The sequence below is a fragment of the Lagenorhynchus albirostris genome, chromosome 5 (assembly GCF_949774975.1).
Source record: "Lagenorhynchus albirostris chromosome 5, mLagAlb1.1, whole genome shotgun sequence".
NCBI classification, from domain to species: Eukaryota; Metazoa; Chordata; class Mammalia; order Artiodactyla; family Delphinidae; genus Lagenorhynchus; species Lagenorhynchus albirostris.
In genome coordinates this window covers 62,344,661-62,361,583 of record NC_083099.1, presented here as the reverse complement: position 1 = coordinate 62,361,583, position 16,923 = coordinate 62,344,661, and the positions used below count along the sequence as shown (strand labels likewise).

General features: G+C 37.6%; 1 protein-coding gene across 10 annotated transcripts in view; it reads right to left on the bottom strand.

The window, feature by feature from the left end:
• Positions 1-16,923, bottom strand: part of YEATS2 (YEATS domain containing 2) — a 109,102-nt gene that overhangs the window by 29,647 nt on the left and 62,532 nt on the right. For 8 of the 10 annotated variants that reach the window (XM_060150111.1, XM_060150113.1, XM_060150118.1 and 5 more), the window contains 7 exons: positions 14,923-15,103; positions 13,701-13,943; positions 12,031-12,189; positions 10,412-10,515; positions 8,954-9,061; positions 8,301-8,483; positions 461-719 (listed from right to left, as the gene is read on the bottom strand). In XM_060150111.1, the coding sequence (XP_060006094.1) occupies positions 461-719; positions 8,301-8,483; positions 8,954-9,061; positions 10,412-10,515; positions 12,031-12,189; positions 13,701-13,943; positions 14,923-15,103 (1,237 nt within the window). The remainder of the gene's footprint in view (positions 1-460; positions 720-8,300; positions 8,484-8,953; positions 9,062-10,411; positions 10,516-12,030; positions 12,190-13,700; positions 13,944-14,922; positions 15,104-16,923) is intronic. The other 2 variants (XM_060150114.1, XM_060150115.1) reach the window with 1 other exon arrangement.

Below are 16,923 nucleotides of genomic sequence, written 5' to 3'. Positions count from 1 at the left end.
TGAGATATATTTCTTCATGCACTCACAGAAACAAACACTAAGGACTAAAACACATTCAAAGTATTTAAACTTTTGTTTAGTAGAGAATGCCTTAGTCAAGTATCTCAAAATGCTGCTGGCAAATGACCATACCAAGACTGTACGTCTGAAATAGAACGCAACGTGGAAATAAGGACAAATGAGAATTATTCTTCAGACTTGAGAGCAGTATCAAGAAACACCCTCTATTTTTACTATTCTTGCTCATACCCACACATGCGCACACACAACTTAGAGCAAAAGCCTTACAGGCCTCTATGTAAAATGTTACATGAAAAAGATTAACATGTTTTTATATACTCCTTAAAACATCAACAACCTAGGTTTTTCTAGAGAGAACCAAATAGCAAATAAAATCACTAGCACAGAGCGTTTTTGGAAGGGGCTGCTGCTGAAAGGGCCCCCGATTAGTATCAGTTACCTGAACCCTGGGATCCACTCTTCTGAGGGCCAGCAGCAGTGACCTGAGCCTTGGTTAAGGCTTGCATCGGCTGAGCGACAATGGTTCCTCCACCTCCACTCACAATTGCCTTGGCAACTCCTTGGGTCACAACTTGCTTTGGACCAACTGCTTTGGCGACAGACGAGCTGGCCTTGGCTACGAGGATCTGGCCACCACTGATTGCCACTGCCTGCTTCACTGCCGAAGGTAGGGTAGACCCAACTGGAACCCCAACAACCTGTTCAAAACAGAGGAGAACCCAGCAGTGCTTCTTCTCATAGTCCCATGAGGGGTCTTAAAGCAGCACAGTCACTTCCAGCAAAGAACAAAAGCAAACCCCTAGATAACAACACATGGAGTCTAATTCAATCATCTAGGAATTCTACCTATGATGTGAACAGCAGTATTTCTCAGTCTGGATTTTATTACAATAAAATGTTACAGCTTTTGTCTTAACCCCAGCTACTATCTATAACCTATTTTAATTATAAAAAGTAATGTGTGTTTTTTTTTAAAAAAAACACAGGAAATACAGAGATATAAAGAAAAAAACTCTACTCATCAGAAATAATCTCTTAATTTTTTTTTTTTTTTTTTTGCGGTACGCAGGCCTCTCACTGTTGTGGCCTGTCCCGTTGCAGAGCACAGGCTCCAGCCGCGCAGGCGAAGCGGCCATGGCTCACGGGCCCAGCCGCTCCGCGGCATGTGGGATCTTCCCGGACCGGGGCACGAACCCGTGTCCCCTGCATCGACAGGCAGACTCTCAACCACTGCGCCACCAGGGAAGCCCTCTTAATGTTTTTAATGTAGTATTTACTTCTGATTCTTTTAAATGTACATTTTGAAACGAAGATTAGGATACATATAGTTTTATAATTTTTAAATTTAACATCATGTTACAACCATTTCCACTGTTATTTTCCAAAAACGTTTGAGATGACCAAAAAATAATGTATTAGAATAGATATACCATAATCTAAGTATTTCACTACTGTGTGACTATTTAGATAATTTTAAATTTCGCATTATGAAAAAACTGCAATAAACATTCTCATATATGAACTATAAACTCCACTACATACTTTTAAATATCACCTTTTCAGTAACCCCTTCTGTGTTATCCCCATCTGAAGCAATATTTCTCCATCACTAGAACATCTAACAATTCATGTCATTTATTATATGGTATAACATGTGACACCTCTTCCAACTTATTTTTTTAAAAAAGTTATCTTTTTCGGGCTTCCCTGGTGGCGCACTGGTTGAGAGTCCGCCTGCCGATGCAGGGGACACGGGTTCGTGCCCCGGTCTGGGAAGATCCCACATGCCGTGGAGCAGCTGGGCCCGTGAGCCATGGCCACTGGACCTGCGCATCCAGAGCCTGTGCTCCGCAACGGGAGAGGCCACAACAGTGAGAGGCCCGCGTACCGCCAAAAAAAAAAAAAAAAAAGTTATCTTTTTCTATACTTTCCAATCTTTCCTTTTCTTAAAGGTAGACATTTCATTAAAAAAGAAAAAGTATAAGCTAGAAAAACATTTAATTCAATTAAAAAAAAAATCCCAGCACCCAAAGAATGAAAGTTAGAAGTACCTAGTTCTAAAAATACCGTAAATTTTTTCAAGTAAAAGAATACTTCAGAGCTCTTTTAAAACAAGGTCAATAGTACAATGTTCAATTAGAAGAAACAACTTAATTAATGGAAAATTGGGGCAGTGTTTCACACTCCCTAATTCTTTATTTCATAAAAAGAACTTCTCACCAGAAACTAGATAAAAAGACTTTTACATTCTTTTTTAAGAATGGAAAAGATCTGTCTTCTAAAGGCAAAAAAGATAAAGAAGAAAGTACTTTTCAACCATCAGATTGGAGGGGAAAATTTTAAAGCCTGATAATACCAAGAATTGGCTAGAGGATATGGGGAAACAGGAACTTTTGTTCACTGCTGGTAGAAAGGTAAATTTGTACAGCCACTCCAGAGAAGTACTAGGATATCTACTAAAATTGAAAATTCACCCTCTACTGGTAGGGATATATCCCAGAGAAATCTTAGACATGTGCTCAAGGGAACATACACAGAAAGTCCAAGGTAGCATTATTTGTAATTACAAAAAATTGTAAGTAATCTTAATGTCTACAAAATGAAATATGCTTCATGTCTATAGATAGAGGAATGGATAAAATGTGGTATAAGACAGACTGACGGAATAGCATTCGTTAGTTACAATGAATGAACTGGAACTATATATATATCAACATCAACAGACTTTGCAAGTACAAATATTGAGTGAAAGGGGAGTTGCAGAAAAATATGAGTATAAATATCTTTTATGTAAATCTTCAAAATTCACAACACTACATGTTACTTACGGCTATTACGTATGTAATAAAAAGTATGGACTGTCAAGCCACACATCCGAATTCATGACTGTTGTCTTGGGGAAGAACGAAGTGGACTGCAACTTTATCAGTCATATTTTATTTGGAGAAAAAAATGTTGAATTAAATATGAACATGTTAATTCACAGTGGAGGATATGTGGATATTGATTATATTATTCTCTGTATTTACTGAAATTTTAGAATCTTCCCAAATTAAAAAATAATAGCATTACCTAAGGTAGAACAAAATGTCAAACCATATAACAACTGATGAATGGGATTTTTAAGTTAAATAATCACTAAATCATACATGGTTCCTTTTCAAAGAATGTGAATATAGTAAAATACACTTGTCATGTGCTTGGACAATATGGCTGATGTAAAGAAAATGGTCCCCTAATCAATTGTTATAAACCAGTGTATCACAGAGGAAAGATTATAGGTTTTTATAAGCAGTCAGACCTGCTTTCCCAGTTTTGTTCCATCAGTTAGTAGCTGCACAGTTATTTAACCTCTTTGAGTTTTAGCTTTAGATATCTCATCTATAAAATACCTCATAAGATCATGAGGCATAAATGAAAATAAGTTTATAAAGTGCCTAGCCAGCATGATGTACACAGTAAACGACAGCTGCAGCCAGCACAACACTTGTTACTATGAACTGAAGACTGGTGATCTATGAGACTACGTAGAGACTCAGGACAGAAAGCCAAAGGATAAACACCTGTCACTATCTTCAGCATTTGGCCAGGGCAGAGGACCTTGATCTTAAGGTTCAGTTAATCAAACAGAAATCAAAATATATAGATAACAGCTCGTATCTGCTTTAATATTCTAGGAGAAGATCAGCAAAATGCTGGTAACTGCTGAAATGGAATAATGGACATGTAGGATTCATTAAAATAGCCTCTGCACTTTTATGTACGTTTAAGGAAGGAGGGAAAGAAAGGAAGAAACAAAACAATCAAAGAGGGCTTCCCTGGTGGCGCAGTGGTTGGGAGTCCGCCTGCCGATGCAGGGGACGCGGGTTCGTGCCCCGGTCTGGGAGGATCCCACATGCCACGGAGCGGCTGGGCCCATGAGCCATGGCTGCTGAGCCTGCGCGTCCGGAGCCTGTGCTCCGCAATGGGAGAGGCCACGGCAGTGAGAGGCCCGCGTACCGAAAAAAAAAAAAAAAAAAAAAATCAAAGAACCAATGGGTTGGGGGGAGAAATAAGTTCATCTAGAATGGAGAAGAGAAAACTCCCAGCTATCCTGGCTTGGTTAAAACAATCCCTGATGATTATCCAAATCTCTTCATTCTGACTGTATGAGCCTCATTATATAGGCAACATGGAGTGTTACTGTAGCTACAGAGCTGGGCACACTCATTCCCCCTAGAGATGTGGAGATATACAAACTCTTCTTACTAATCAAGAACTTTTCTCTGCATTGATAAAAAAAAAAAAGCTTCTTAATCCAGAAAATTATTTTTAAGGTATGGCAGAAACTGCCAGCTGAACCCCAATATGTATTCTTTGCTTCTCTCTCATAGTAACAGAACCCCCGATTTTCAGCTAGGGACATGGCCACACAGAATACCTACTATATTTCCCAACTCCTTCACACCTAGGTCTGACATCTCATTTCTGGCTAAAGGGACGTGAACAGAAGTGATGAGTGCAAATTTTTGGTTCGCTCTCCCCAAACCCTCTTCCCTTCCCTTTTCCTGCTGGCCAGAAATGTGAACACGGTGGCATGAGAGGAAGTGGCTATCATAGCCCACAAGCTGAAAACCAAATTTTGAAAATGACAGAGCAATGAGATGGAGTCTAGATTCTTGATGATTGTGGATCCAACACAGCAGGGCCGCTTACCAGACTTTCATGTGTGAGAGAAGTAAACTCATTTAAGCTCCTGGTTTGGGAATTTGTTATAGTAGTTGAACTTTTTTCTAAGACGTCTGTCTTTACATTTCCTAAATATATCACACTTAATAATCCCTTGTATAAGCTAATAAGCATAATCTATTTTCATGTTCCTAAATTAACAAAGAAAGCAAAGATCTTAAAGGAAAATAATATATACATGTGATATCACTTATATGTGGAATCTAAAAAAAATACAACAAACTAGTGAATATAACAGAAAAGAAGCAGACTCACAGATATAGAGAACAAACTAGTGGTTACCAGTGGGGAACAGAAAAGGGAGGAGGGGCAATATAGGGGTGGGGGATTAAGAGGTACAAACTATTAGGTATAAAATAAGCTACAAGGGTATACTGTACAACACAGGGAATACAGTCAATATTTTATAAGTAGAAATGGAATTTAACCTTTAAAAATTGTGAATCACTATACAGTACACTGGTAACATATAATATTATATACAAACTATACTTCAATTTAAAAAAAGGAAAATAATACATACATGTACCTATTTTAATTTCTTTCCTCCAATCCCATGCATCTGACTTGCTTTTCCCTCCTTGTGCCAACCTCTATCCTCACACTCAACTGCTTCAAAATGTCCAGAATATGACACACCTAATCCCTCCGAGAGCCAAATAAAACATAACCATGCTGGCCACAGGAGGGCAGTTTTTACTAGCAGAGCTTGTCCACCAAGAGCAAACTGCTCACAAGATAAACAACCCCCCCTTTATTCTAAAACACTGAGGAGAATGAGGAAGTCTGGCATTCTACTGGGGAAAACCCTATGCACAGCTGTCTATGACACCACAAGCAAGTCTCTTGAGTAGGACACTGTAACCCCAAATTAGTTTTGTTTTGTTTTTTAATACAACATTTTGGCCTAGAACCTGAAATCACCTACCAACTGTTTTCCTCTTCCCCTCCCACAGCACTGCTCTCCGATTTTCCTTAGTTTCACCTTTGTTCTGTACAGTTTTAAATACTTAATTTTGATTCATGCTTTGATTTGGTGTTTCTATTCCTGCCCTCCCTGTGCCCTGTACAGACCTTTGCAAGTCAGAATCTACTTTAGCAACCTGAAGGTGAGGATTCTCTATATGTGATTTTTCCCTGGATGCTGAAAAATGCAGCCACTTACGATTTAGTTCTCAATGACAGTAACTACTACATGGTACTCACACATATATACATAGGACTCATCCTCACATAACTTTAGCTGCTATCACTTATTTAGCACCTGCTCTGTGCTAGGTCCTCTATATACAATGATCTCTAATTCTCCTACAGCACTGAAAGGCAAAGGGTATTCTTTCCTTTTACTAGATGAAAAAACAAGGCTGAGAGAGATAAATTTGCCCAGCTCACACAAGTAATGAGTGGCTGAGATCTGAGATGTGTACCAAGCTCATGCTCTTTTAACTACACCACACTGCTTCCTTCCCATATGAACCACCAATTCCTCAGCTGTCTCTTTTCATGTCAAAAGCAGCACCGCTTTCTACTTTTATGAAAATGATAAACTGTGTTTCTATTGTGCCAAAGTTGTGTGGAAAATGAAACAGTACCATTCTGTTCCCCCTCCTGTTTTCTGGCATACTTTCTCTGACTACACCTCAGCAATAACCAGGGACACCCTGTACTTGCAGACAGCTCTTTATCTCAAGTCTAAAGCATGTACTAAATTTCTGGGATAGATGTCTTGTTTCATGTTCTGCTTCTCTGTAGTTTTTTCACACTCTTCTGTGGCTTTTCTTATCAGGTACCTTTACACTTAAGGCATTCTAGCACAAACCCAGCCATTTTCTCTTGGTCCTACCTTGCCATTAGGTAGGTGGGAATGTGACAAGAAAGCCAATACAGTTGTTCAGTATTACTGGGTGAGCAGATTTGCAAAATGCAAAAGTGGCAAAAAGCAGAAACTTTTCAGAGCTTCTGAGCATAAATAGCAATGCTATCATGATTCAAAAGCCTAAATCAGTAATACCATGTATTTCTAGGTGAAGCAAAATAGATTTTAAACAACATACAGGATGTGTCTGAGTACGAAGACTAGATGACAATAACCGATTCACGAAAGGAGTTGAACAAAATGCTTATCCCTGAAGCCAAAACAACAGAGGGAGCATCAGGAAGTAGTTGGGGGTTGCCTGTTTTAGTGATTCTGGCTATGGAATCCCCAAAGTCAAATTTTTTTTTTTTTGCAGTACACGGGCCTCTCACTGTTGTGGCCTCTCCCGTTGCGGAGCACAGGCTCCGGACGCGCAGGCTCAGCAGCCATGGCTCATGGGCCCAGCCGCTCCACGGCATGTGGGATCTTCCTGAACCGGAGCACAAACCCGTGTCCCCTGCATCGGCAGGCGGACTCTCAACCATCTGCGCCACCAGGGAAGCCCCCCCAAAGTCAAATTTGATGCTGTAATTCCATGGTTCCTAAATTTACCTAATCATATGAGTCAGTAGGAGAGTTTGTTAAAAATCCAGATTCCCGGGGTCACCAAGAAGTTCTGATATTTTTAATCATCAGTTGAGTCTTATGAGCAGAAAAGTTTGGGAAAGTGGTTAATGAACTCTTACAGATTTTAGAACCACCTATAAGACCATGTATTTTTAACTCAATCTATATGCAGCCATCTAGACTAACCAAAATATCTAAAACCTATTTTAAAGTTGAAAAGCAAGCGCTTCACATAGTACTCTTAATAGCTTTAGGATATATCTGCCCTAAAAATAAGATTATTTAACTCTGGATGTTCTAAAAGCATGCTTAGGTTACACACAATGGCTCACAAATTTTAACAGTTCTGGAATGGGGAATTTTGGAGTCAACTAGACCTGGGTTCAAATTCTCTGTCACTTATTAGCTGTATGCTCTCAAGGATGTTGCTTAACCTCTCAGAGCCACAATTTCCTCATTTGTAAAATAGCAGTGAAAATATCCACCTTGCAAGGTTGTCTGAGGTTTACAGATAATATGCAAATAAGAGCATGATATACTTTGGCACTCCTAAGTACAACGGATGCAGGGAAACATGTATCTCTGTTTTAGAGTTCTCCCAATATGTAAATTCCCCAAACCTCCAAATTATAAAGAAAATAAACTCTCTAAAGAGCCAAGAATCATTTAACAGATCACACAGTCAAGACATCAGAGGTGCAAACTATAGCAGTCTCCTATCAGAAATAAACAGGTAAAACAGTGGACCTCGATCCTGTCAGTTAGACTTGAATCAGGTGTAAAGTTGTGTCCATGACATCAATCATCTTCACTGTCGGAGAGATAACACGGCATCTCTTCACCTCTTGAACTGTCCCTGGGCCCTCTATAAACCATGTCCCTGCTCTTGCTAATAACTATGAAAAGAACAGGTGGGTTAAACACCAACTTATCTGCTTTTCCTACAGGGCTTTCATCCACAGGTTTTCCCGGGACCATCAACACCATCACCCTTTTCAGCACTTGTCCATTACTTAGGCAAACAACGTTCACTGACATGTTGACTTCCCCATCCTTACCCAACACAAACCTTAGAGGGCTGAATTTTTGGTGACTGGGCAGTCCCCTCTCCAGCAGTTAGGACTTGTTTTTGAGGGGACACAGCTATCATGTGACCCCCTTTCACAGTCACATACTGAGGGAGTGGTGACTGGCTGGCAGCTCCTGTTGTTGGTACATGAGAGGCTTCTCCAGGTTCCTGTTTGATGATTACCTTGCAACAAACATGACAATGACAATGAATAAACAGCCCATGAAAAATGCTACTAATATTTGAATTTATTCTGTATGCAGGAATTAATGAAGCCCTGTATGTAAACAATGACTCCACTAGAAGGGTAAAAATACTGCTTAAGTATAGCCCATAATATCTATTAAAGGGACCAAAAGTAGGATGTGGACTTGATCCAGTGTATCTGCAAACCAACCTCGTCATTTATTTTAGACATTGGTGGCAAAACGGCACCAGGAAGTTCCCATCTTGCTAGACTCCAAGGGCTGCCCTGTGAACACCACTAAATAAATGGAAGCATGTCTCAGAAGTAGAATCCAGTCTTAGAAATGAGACATACTAAAAAGTTCCATGATGTGGGGTAATAGCATCAATCAACTCCAACATGCCACAAAAAGATTCTGTAACAAGAGCTTATCCACTTGTGGGATAATCCTCTCATGAATACTTACTTTTGTGAAAGCTCCAAGTCCTCCAGTTATAGGTTTGGGGCTTTGAACCTTAGGGTGACTCCCAATTGGGCAAAGAGGTGGCATAGATGCGAACAAAGAATCCTCCTGCTGTGTTTGTAAAAATACGTATTGTACAATTAGGATAAAGTGAGTGATTTCACTCTAGTCACATATTTAATACAAACCTGTGACATTCCCTAGCAACAAAAACAAACAAAAAGCCGAAAACTCTTTGGGGGCTTCTGAGTCCCTATACCTGCATTTTATAATATTGCTTGAAAAGACAATTCAAAGTAAGGCTATAAATTGGCAAGAACCTACTCATCTGTGCCCACTGTAAACTGGAAAGACTCCTATCATACTACCTGTAATATCTGGCTGACTCATTGGTTTCATGTCCAGTCCCCTGCCAGATGCTACTAAAGGATAGGTACTGTATTCTATTTCTTTTCTATCCCTAAGGTCTACGCACTAAATAAACAAATGAATGTAACAGGCAGTGACAGTGTTTCAGTATACCACACCGTTGTAACAGTACTTGCAACTTGATCTGTTACTGTGGAATAAATACCCAGGACGCAGGGGGAAATTTTTCACTAAAAATTTTAAAAACAATACAACAAAAAGAACTTGAACAATTAGCAAATACAAAGACAGCAAAGGTCAAAATTCAAAATTACTGTCATTTGTCTCTAATTCTCAAATACAAAAGGCAAGTCTCAGAGGCAATTTTCCATAAATAAATGTTGGGGGCAAGAAACAAAGTTAAGAACACTGTTTAACTATGTAATGAAAATATAATCAACAAGCATGCAAAAATACACTGGTAGAAAATTAAGACCTTCAAGGAATTCTTACAATTCAGGCATTCATAGAACACAGTGCTCACAGATGACACTGCATTAGAGAAAAACCTCGCCTTGGATCAGGAAACTATTCAATATCATCACAATTAAGTGCCTAGATATAAGAAATGCTGTGTTAGCACTAGTCACGTAAGAGATGATCTTTGAATTCTCAGGAATTCTCAAACAGGAGTTTATACCTCAGAGGCTCTAGCCTTAAGGTAGCCAAGACAATAACAAATAAGCTGAATAACTAAGTCAACAGCAGTGACTGTCTCTGCGGAACAGTGAGCAGATATCTAGCACTATGATCTGAACAAGTCAGATCATATTTGGAATTCTAAATTTCAAAGGACTTCTTATCCTGAAGAAGGTGGGGGAAGGGGAAAATACACTGTGGAAAGATAGGAATTATTACTTTGTAAAGAAAAATGTATAACAAAGCTGTCAAAAAAAATCATAGGTAAGGTAGGGGAGTCTGAAGTACTTGATCTTTATGATACTTCTTAGCTTGAAGATTCTACTTTATGAAATCTGCATTATCACTTGCAAATTCTGGCTCAACTTGAATGTACCACGTTTAGAAACTAGCAAAGTGCAATAAGAGTGTTACCTTGACAGCAGATGTTACAAAACTACTTCCATGAATTTTAGGAATCGGGGAACCTGTTCCTTGGGAGGCCTGAGAGGCAGTAGAGAGCTTGCTGGTAGGACTTCCTGATAAGCAAGGTAGATTTAAAAATAAAGTATAAACAAAGTAAAATTTACAAAATGGAATTTTAAAGCCATTTTCCACCACCCTCGTCTTCTCCCCACTATGTATTGTTCATTTTGAAGGGCTGAAAACTCACAACCATGATATTATTATAGAAAAAAACACTTAAGGATTCATCCTGTGAAGCTGACCGCTTCATCAACCTAAAAAGGGACAAGAAGCTAGTAAGGAAGTGTAGAAGAATAAGTAAAGTAAGTAGACATTATATATTCTGCACTCATATAGAAAGAGATACTGTAACATAATGGTGTTGGCTATTTCACAATGTGCCAAAATGTATGCATTCAACTGAATGCTAGTTCCTTCAAAGTAGTTTCACTAGAAGGTTATACCTACTCCAAAATGCTGACATTAAACACGTTATACTCCATCAGTACAACTGGCTTTAGGGTCTGATCAAAATAAGTCACATTATCTACAGTCAACAGTAAGTCAAGACTAAAAATGGTACTTGGCCACCTCCTCCATTTACCAAACTTGCCTGCAGAGACTTTGGCTGATTCCTAAAACTAAACATCCTCAAAAGACACCTACTTGGCATCCTTAGGTGTACTCAAAAGGGAATCTCTGAAAGTAGCATTTTGTAAAGGAGTCCCACAATTATAATCATTGTTAAAGAACATAACTTTCTAAAAAAATAGTTGGAAAAGCCCAACACACATTAATCTGTGTTAAAATCAAACATGTTAGAAAAAAATCAGTCTCATTATTTTATAGCTATTTCTCTTATTTCTCTTTTCGATATTTCTATTAGAAGTGAAAGCTACAGGAAAGTTTACACAGAGGTGCACGTGTTTAAACAGTTTAATTGAAGGGAATAAATAAAATGTTAGTGAAAGTACCTCAAAGAAACCTGAAAAGCTCTCTGTATTTATATGAGGTTATGATGATAAACACGGGGAATCCAAAGACTTCTTATGCTTCCTATTAGAGTTGTTTTTTGTTTTAAATAACTACAGGGTTCAGCTTCCCTCCCACATGCAAGTTTTATCTTATTCACTGAAAAGTAAAGATCACTTTTTTATTTCACTGGGGAAAAATATGTATGGCTCACAAAGCTATTCTTGCTCTAAAGCTTAATTTTGAAAAGTTAATCACACATTGCCTAAAAAGAATGTCTTCTAAATAAGAATAAAATCCACTCTTTTTTTTTCCTTTTTTAGAAAATTAATTATGGTTCACTATGAATCTTAAGAAATTAAAAAATAAAACTTAAGTAAATTCCTAAAAATATAACTTTTACAAGAAGTAAATCTTCCCTCAAATAGCACTGGAAAACAAAAAAGAATATATATATATATATACATATATACACACTCTTATGTATTCCCTCCTCTTGTTCATGGTTGAAGATTTCATTCTCCCATTATATGGCTACTAAGTCACATTAGGATTCCACCTCTAAAAAAGATCAAATCTTGGGGATTGCATGAATATTGTTCCATTCAAACACACACCTGCAGTAGGAGTGGTGGCTCCAATAACCTGCCCTGGCTTGTCCACGATAACATAAGGATTATTAATAACAGAACTGGCAGTGCCTTGCTTCACATGGACTGGAGTGGAAGTTGGGGTTCGAGGCAATGGCGATGGACTTGGGGTTGATATAGGGGAACCTTTATTAATAAAAAGAGAAACAAAATAAACTAAACAAAATAGATATATTCAGCCCATCTAAGAGGACGCTAAAGAAAATGGAAGAGGGGCAGGGCCACCAGTACAAAGGCGACAAGTTGGGAAAAGAGAATGGGACTGTAAGTTTCAGGTACTGAGAGCAGCCGCAGCAGCTGAGGCCAGGGGTTAGTGCATTTTACTCTCTACATCCTTATCCATGTAGCAGCAGCAGCAGTCAGCCTGTTAGAAACAGATACTGAGGTCCTACCCCAGATCTACCAAATATATCAATAAACATTTAAACATAAAATAACATAAAATAAAAATAAGTATTTTAACAAGAGACTCCAGCAGGCACATTAAAGTTCAAAACACAGTGCTTTACACAAGTGTGGAACTGCTGCATCCCCAGGTAACAACAACTTGGGCAGGTTGTTATAATACTGGTTACACTTGAAGAAACTGAAGTTAGGGAGGCAAGTGAACAGCTAGACTTAGGAATCAAGTCTTGATTTGCAATGAATTTCCAATAGGAAAATATGAAATTCATCCACCAAAACAAAAGTCTCTCTCAATACCATATCACAGCCACAATCCAGAGATTCGTGTTCCCATAGCTCTCAGAAGTTACCGACAGATACATCATTAAACATCCTCAACAGTTATTGATCAAATCTGTTATCCATGAATTTCTCTAAACTTCAAAACAATTTATATGTTCAGCCTATTCCACCTCTGAAGCAGCAAGCTCCAAAACGCTTCTAACTGGTGGGTAAAATTATACATTCTTTACCTTTTATCAATTTCAAGGACTTGGATCATATTTCTGCTTAGCTATTTTTAGCACTGAACACTCCCCCCACCCCCTTCATTTAAGAATTATATAGAAGTCTCCCACTGCCTACGTATTTCTATTGACTCACTTTCATGTCTTTTCTGAGGTGGCACAGTCAAAACTATAAAGCATATTTCTACTAGAAGTTTACCTAACATAAACTGTTGTGCGGCAATGGACAACTCAACCTCAGTGAAAATGAAACCTCAGAACGACCTATCACAGGAATGAGTAAATTTCTAGTGTGGTTATAGAGTATAAAAGATATCTCAATCCCAAACCAACCCTTGAAGCTTAACTACAAACCAAAAGGCATTTAATTTTTTTCTATTACTAGTCACTCTGGTTTCCATATATAATTCCCAAACTTAATTTCTACTTTAGTTTCCTCCATACATCCTAGCAAACAATTTACCTGTGCTGATTCTAGATGAAAATTTGGGTGCTTTGAATTTTATTTCTTTCCTCATTCAAAAATTGTTTCCATATGAATGACTTTTGTTTTTGTTTTGTGACACTTTTGCTTTGCTAATCAACAGTGATGAGCTTGCTTGTTAACTAAACAAAAACCCTGCTTAGAAAAACTAAAAAAAAAAAACTAAAAAAAAAAAAAAAGCCATAGTACTTTATCATTCTAACAATTTTTACACACACCAAATTCATATATACCACGTATACCTGAGACAATCTTGCAGCTCATGGTGATAGGCTGGAAGGATTTTCCAGGTGACTCCGGATTAGGAATCTGACTTTGTGGCACAATTTTGCAACTTGATGCTATTGGCTGAAAAGCTGAATTGCCATGAGAACAAAAGGTGACTTTCTGGGATGTTGTCATTTTGGTGGGTGTTCGTTCCAATGAAGATGGCAAAGAATAAAATGTAGTGTGTCTCTCAGCTTCAGTGTTGGCTGGGAATCCTTCTTGAAATGAAACACGCAAATAAGTCATCAACCACTTTGAAATCTCTCACCATTTCAAAAACCATATAAGCCATTTACCAGTAGTAAAATAAATACAGTTGACTGGTATTTAACACTGCTTTATGTATTTTCTGGTGAAATGTAAATATCATGCCTAGAATCATGTTTCATTAAAATGCTTCTTTCAAAAAATTAGAAAACATATTAGCTAACACTATATAATAAAATTTATAAGTTCATTATGTTCTCCCATTCTTTATATATGAATTGACAAACTGTTTAGAGAAGAAAAACTCAAAAGCAAGCATTAGCTTAATCTAATGATGTCCTGTTTTATTAAATGCCCATAAAAAGGATGCAACTGAAACTTAAGAGAAATAAAGTTGAGATTTTTATAAAAGAACTAAAATATTAACATCACATTAAACGTAGACTTACAGATCATACTAAAACCATTTAGAATCAATTTTATATCGTACTTGTATATGTTATATAAGTGAACACTTAAAAACTTAACTATATACTTATATATTTACTAAATAAAAAGATGCCATAGTCAAAATACATTTGTTGATGATAAGTCTTATATTGTATTTTAAATAAGATTAGATACTAATATTTGAACTTCTTGTTCACACAATTATGGACCAAACAAGAAAGTCTTCCTGTAACATATTAGAGGAAACCATTATATTCATCAAAGAATAAAAATGTAATGCTTTTCAGTGAGTTTTGTGTTCTATAAAATGTCGATAAAACTGCATTAAAAATTTTTTCTGAGAAGAGTAAGGGCTTGGCTATTTTCATAATAGGTCTGTGTAGAAGAGCAGCATGCCTACTTATGCAAAATTTATTTTCCATACACTCATAAGGCACTGAAAACAGCAGTTCAACATCAAGTGATGGAAAGGAACACGCCATAATGACTGCTCTATACAAGGTAAAAATGCATTTCCATACAAGGAAAAATATATACTACCTTTCTCCACAGAGGTATCAGGTACTGGCTCATGTGACTGCTTTACTGGTGAGGACGCTTTCACAGGGGCTGGAATGGTCAAAGGCAAGGATGGTGGGGCATCTGAGATGTCTGACTCGGAGGACTGAGGATAAACGGTGTCTTCTCCAAGAGAATGCCGATGGAGCTCAACATCCACTACCTACACGATCGGGCAACAACTGGGCTCATGAATCCATCATCAGTGTCACAGAAAGCCCCAAACCTGTCTCAAAACATGGTGCTCTAACAGACGTCGCAAATGATTTCTATTCATACTTCAAAGGCAATTTCAATCTCAATAACTAAAGGATTTATCCCAGAATGTAATCTAATCTGGCTTAATAGATCACTCAATGAAACCAATCATAAAATTGGGGAACTTCCATTTAGTGTTTCTGCACCTTAGAACACTCTTTCCCCCAATCTCAGCATGACTGCCTCTTTCTCACCATTAGGTCTCAATCAAATGTCACCTTCTCAGAGAGGCCTTCCCTAACCAACCTAGCTAAAGCACCCAACTTGTCCTCCAGCTACTCTCTTCTTTATAGCACTTATTTGTAAGTGAAATTATCTTATTTGTTTTTATATTTACCATATACCTTCTCCCTACTCTCAATACAACCAAGAATAAAACTCCTTGAGAGTAGTAGCTACTCTCATTTGTTCATTTTTGTATCCTCAGTACCTGAACCAGTGCTTAGCATATAGTATGTGCTCAATAAATAACTTCTGGCATAACACAGCACATTTCCCTGCAGAGAGTAAGGTTTAACTTAGCTAATTCTAATCATAATGGCTACTGCTGATATATCATGAATACCAAAAAAGGAGGAGGAGGATGGGGTGGGAAAACAAAGTTGAAGGTCTAATACTTCCTGATTTCAAAATTTATTATTACAAAACTATAGTAATCAAAACAGTGTGGTACTAGCATAAAGACAGACGAATAGAATACACTCTCACATACATGGTCAAATTATTTTTGACAAGGGTGCCAAGACCACTGATTGGGAAAAGGACAATCTTTTCAACACATAGTGCTGGGAAAACTGGAGATCCACATGCATTAGAATGAAAGTGGAAGTTTACTTTACACCATATACAAAAATTAACTCAAAATGGATCAAAGACCTAAACATAACACCTAAAACAATAAAACTTAGAAGAAAATATAGGGGCAAAGTGTCATAACACTGAATTTGGAAATGATTTCTTGGATATGATACAAAATGTACAGATAGAAGAAAAAACAGATAAATTAGACTACATCAACATTTAAAACTTCTGTGCATCAAAGGACACGATAACAGAGTGAAAAGACAACCCACAGAATGGGAGAAAATATCTGCAAATCATATATCTGATAAGAGATTATCTCAAGAATATAGAGACACCTCCTAAAAATCAGCTACAAAAAACCAAACAACCCAATTCAAAAATGGACAAAGGATTTGAATTCACATTTCTCCAAAAAAGATATATAAATGGCTGATAAACACATGAAAAAATGCTCAACATCAATAATTATTACAGAAATGCATACCAAAACCACAAAGAAATACCACCTCACACTCCCTGGATAGTATCAAAAAAACAGAAAACAACAAGCACTGGCAAAGATGTGGAGAAATCGAAACCCTTACACACTGTTGGTGGGAATGTAAAATGATGCAGCTGCTATGGTAAACAGTGTGGTGGTTTCTCAAAAAAATTAAAAATAGAATTACTGTATGATCCAGCAATTCCACTTCTGGGTATACACCCAAAAGTACTGAACACAGGGACACGAACAGAGAGACCCACATTCTTAGCAGCATTGTTCACAATAGCCAAAAGATGGAAGCAACGCAAGTGCTCATTGACAGATAAGTGGTTGAACAAAATGTGATGTATACATACAACAGAATGTTACTCAGCCTTTAAAAAGGAAGGAAATTTTTATTCATGCTATAACATGGATGAATCTTGAGAACATTATGC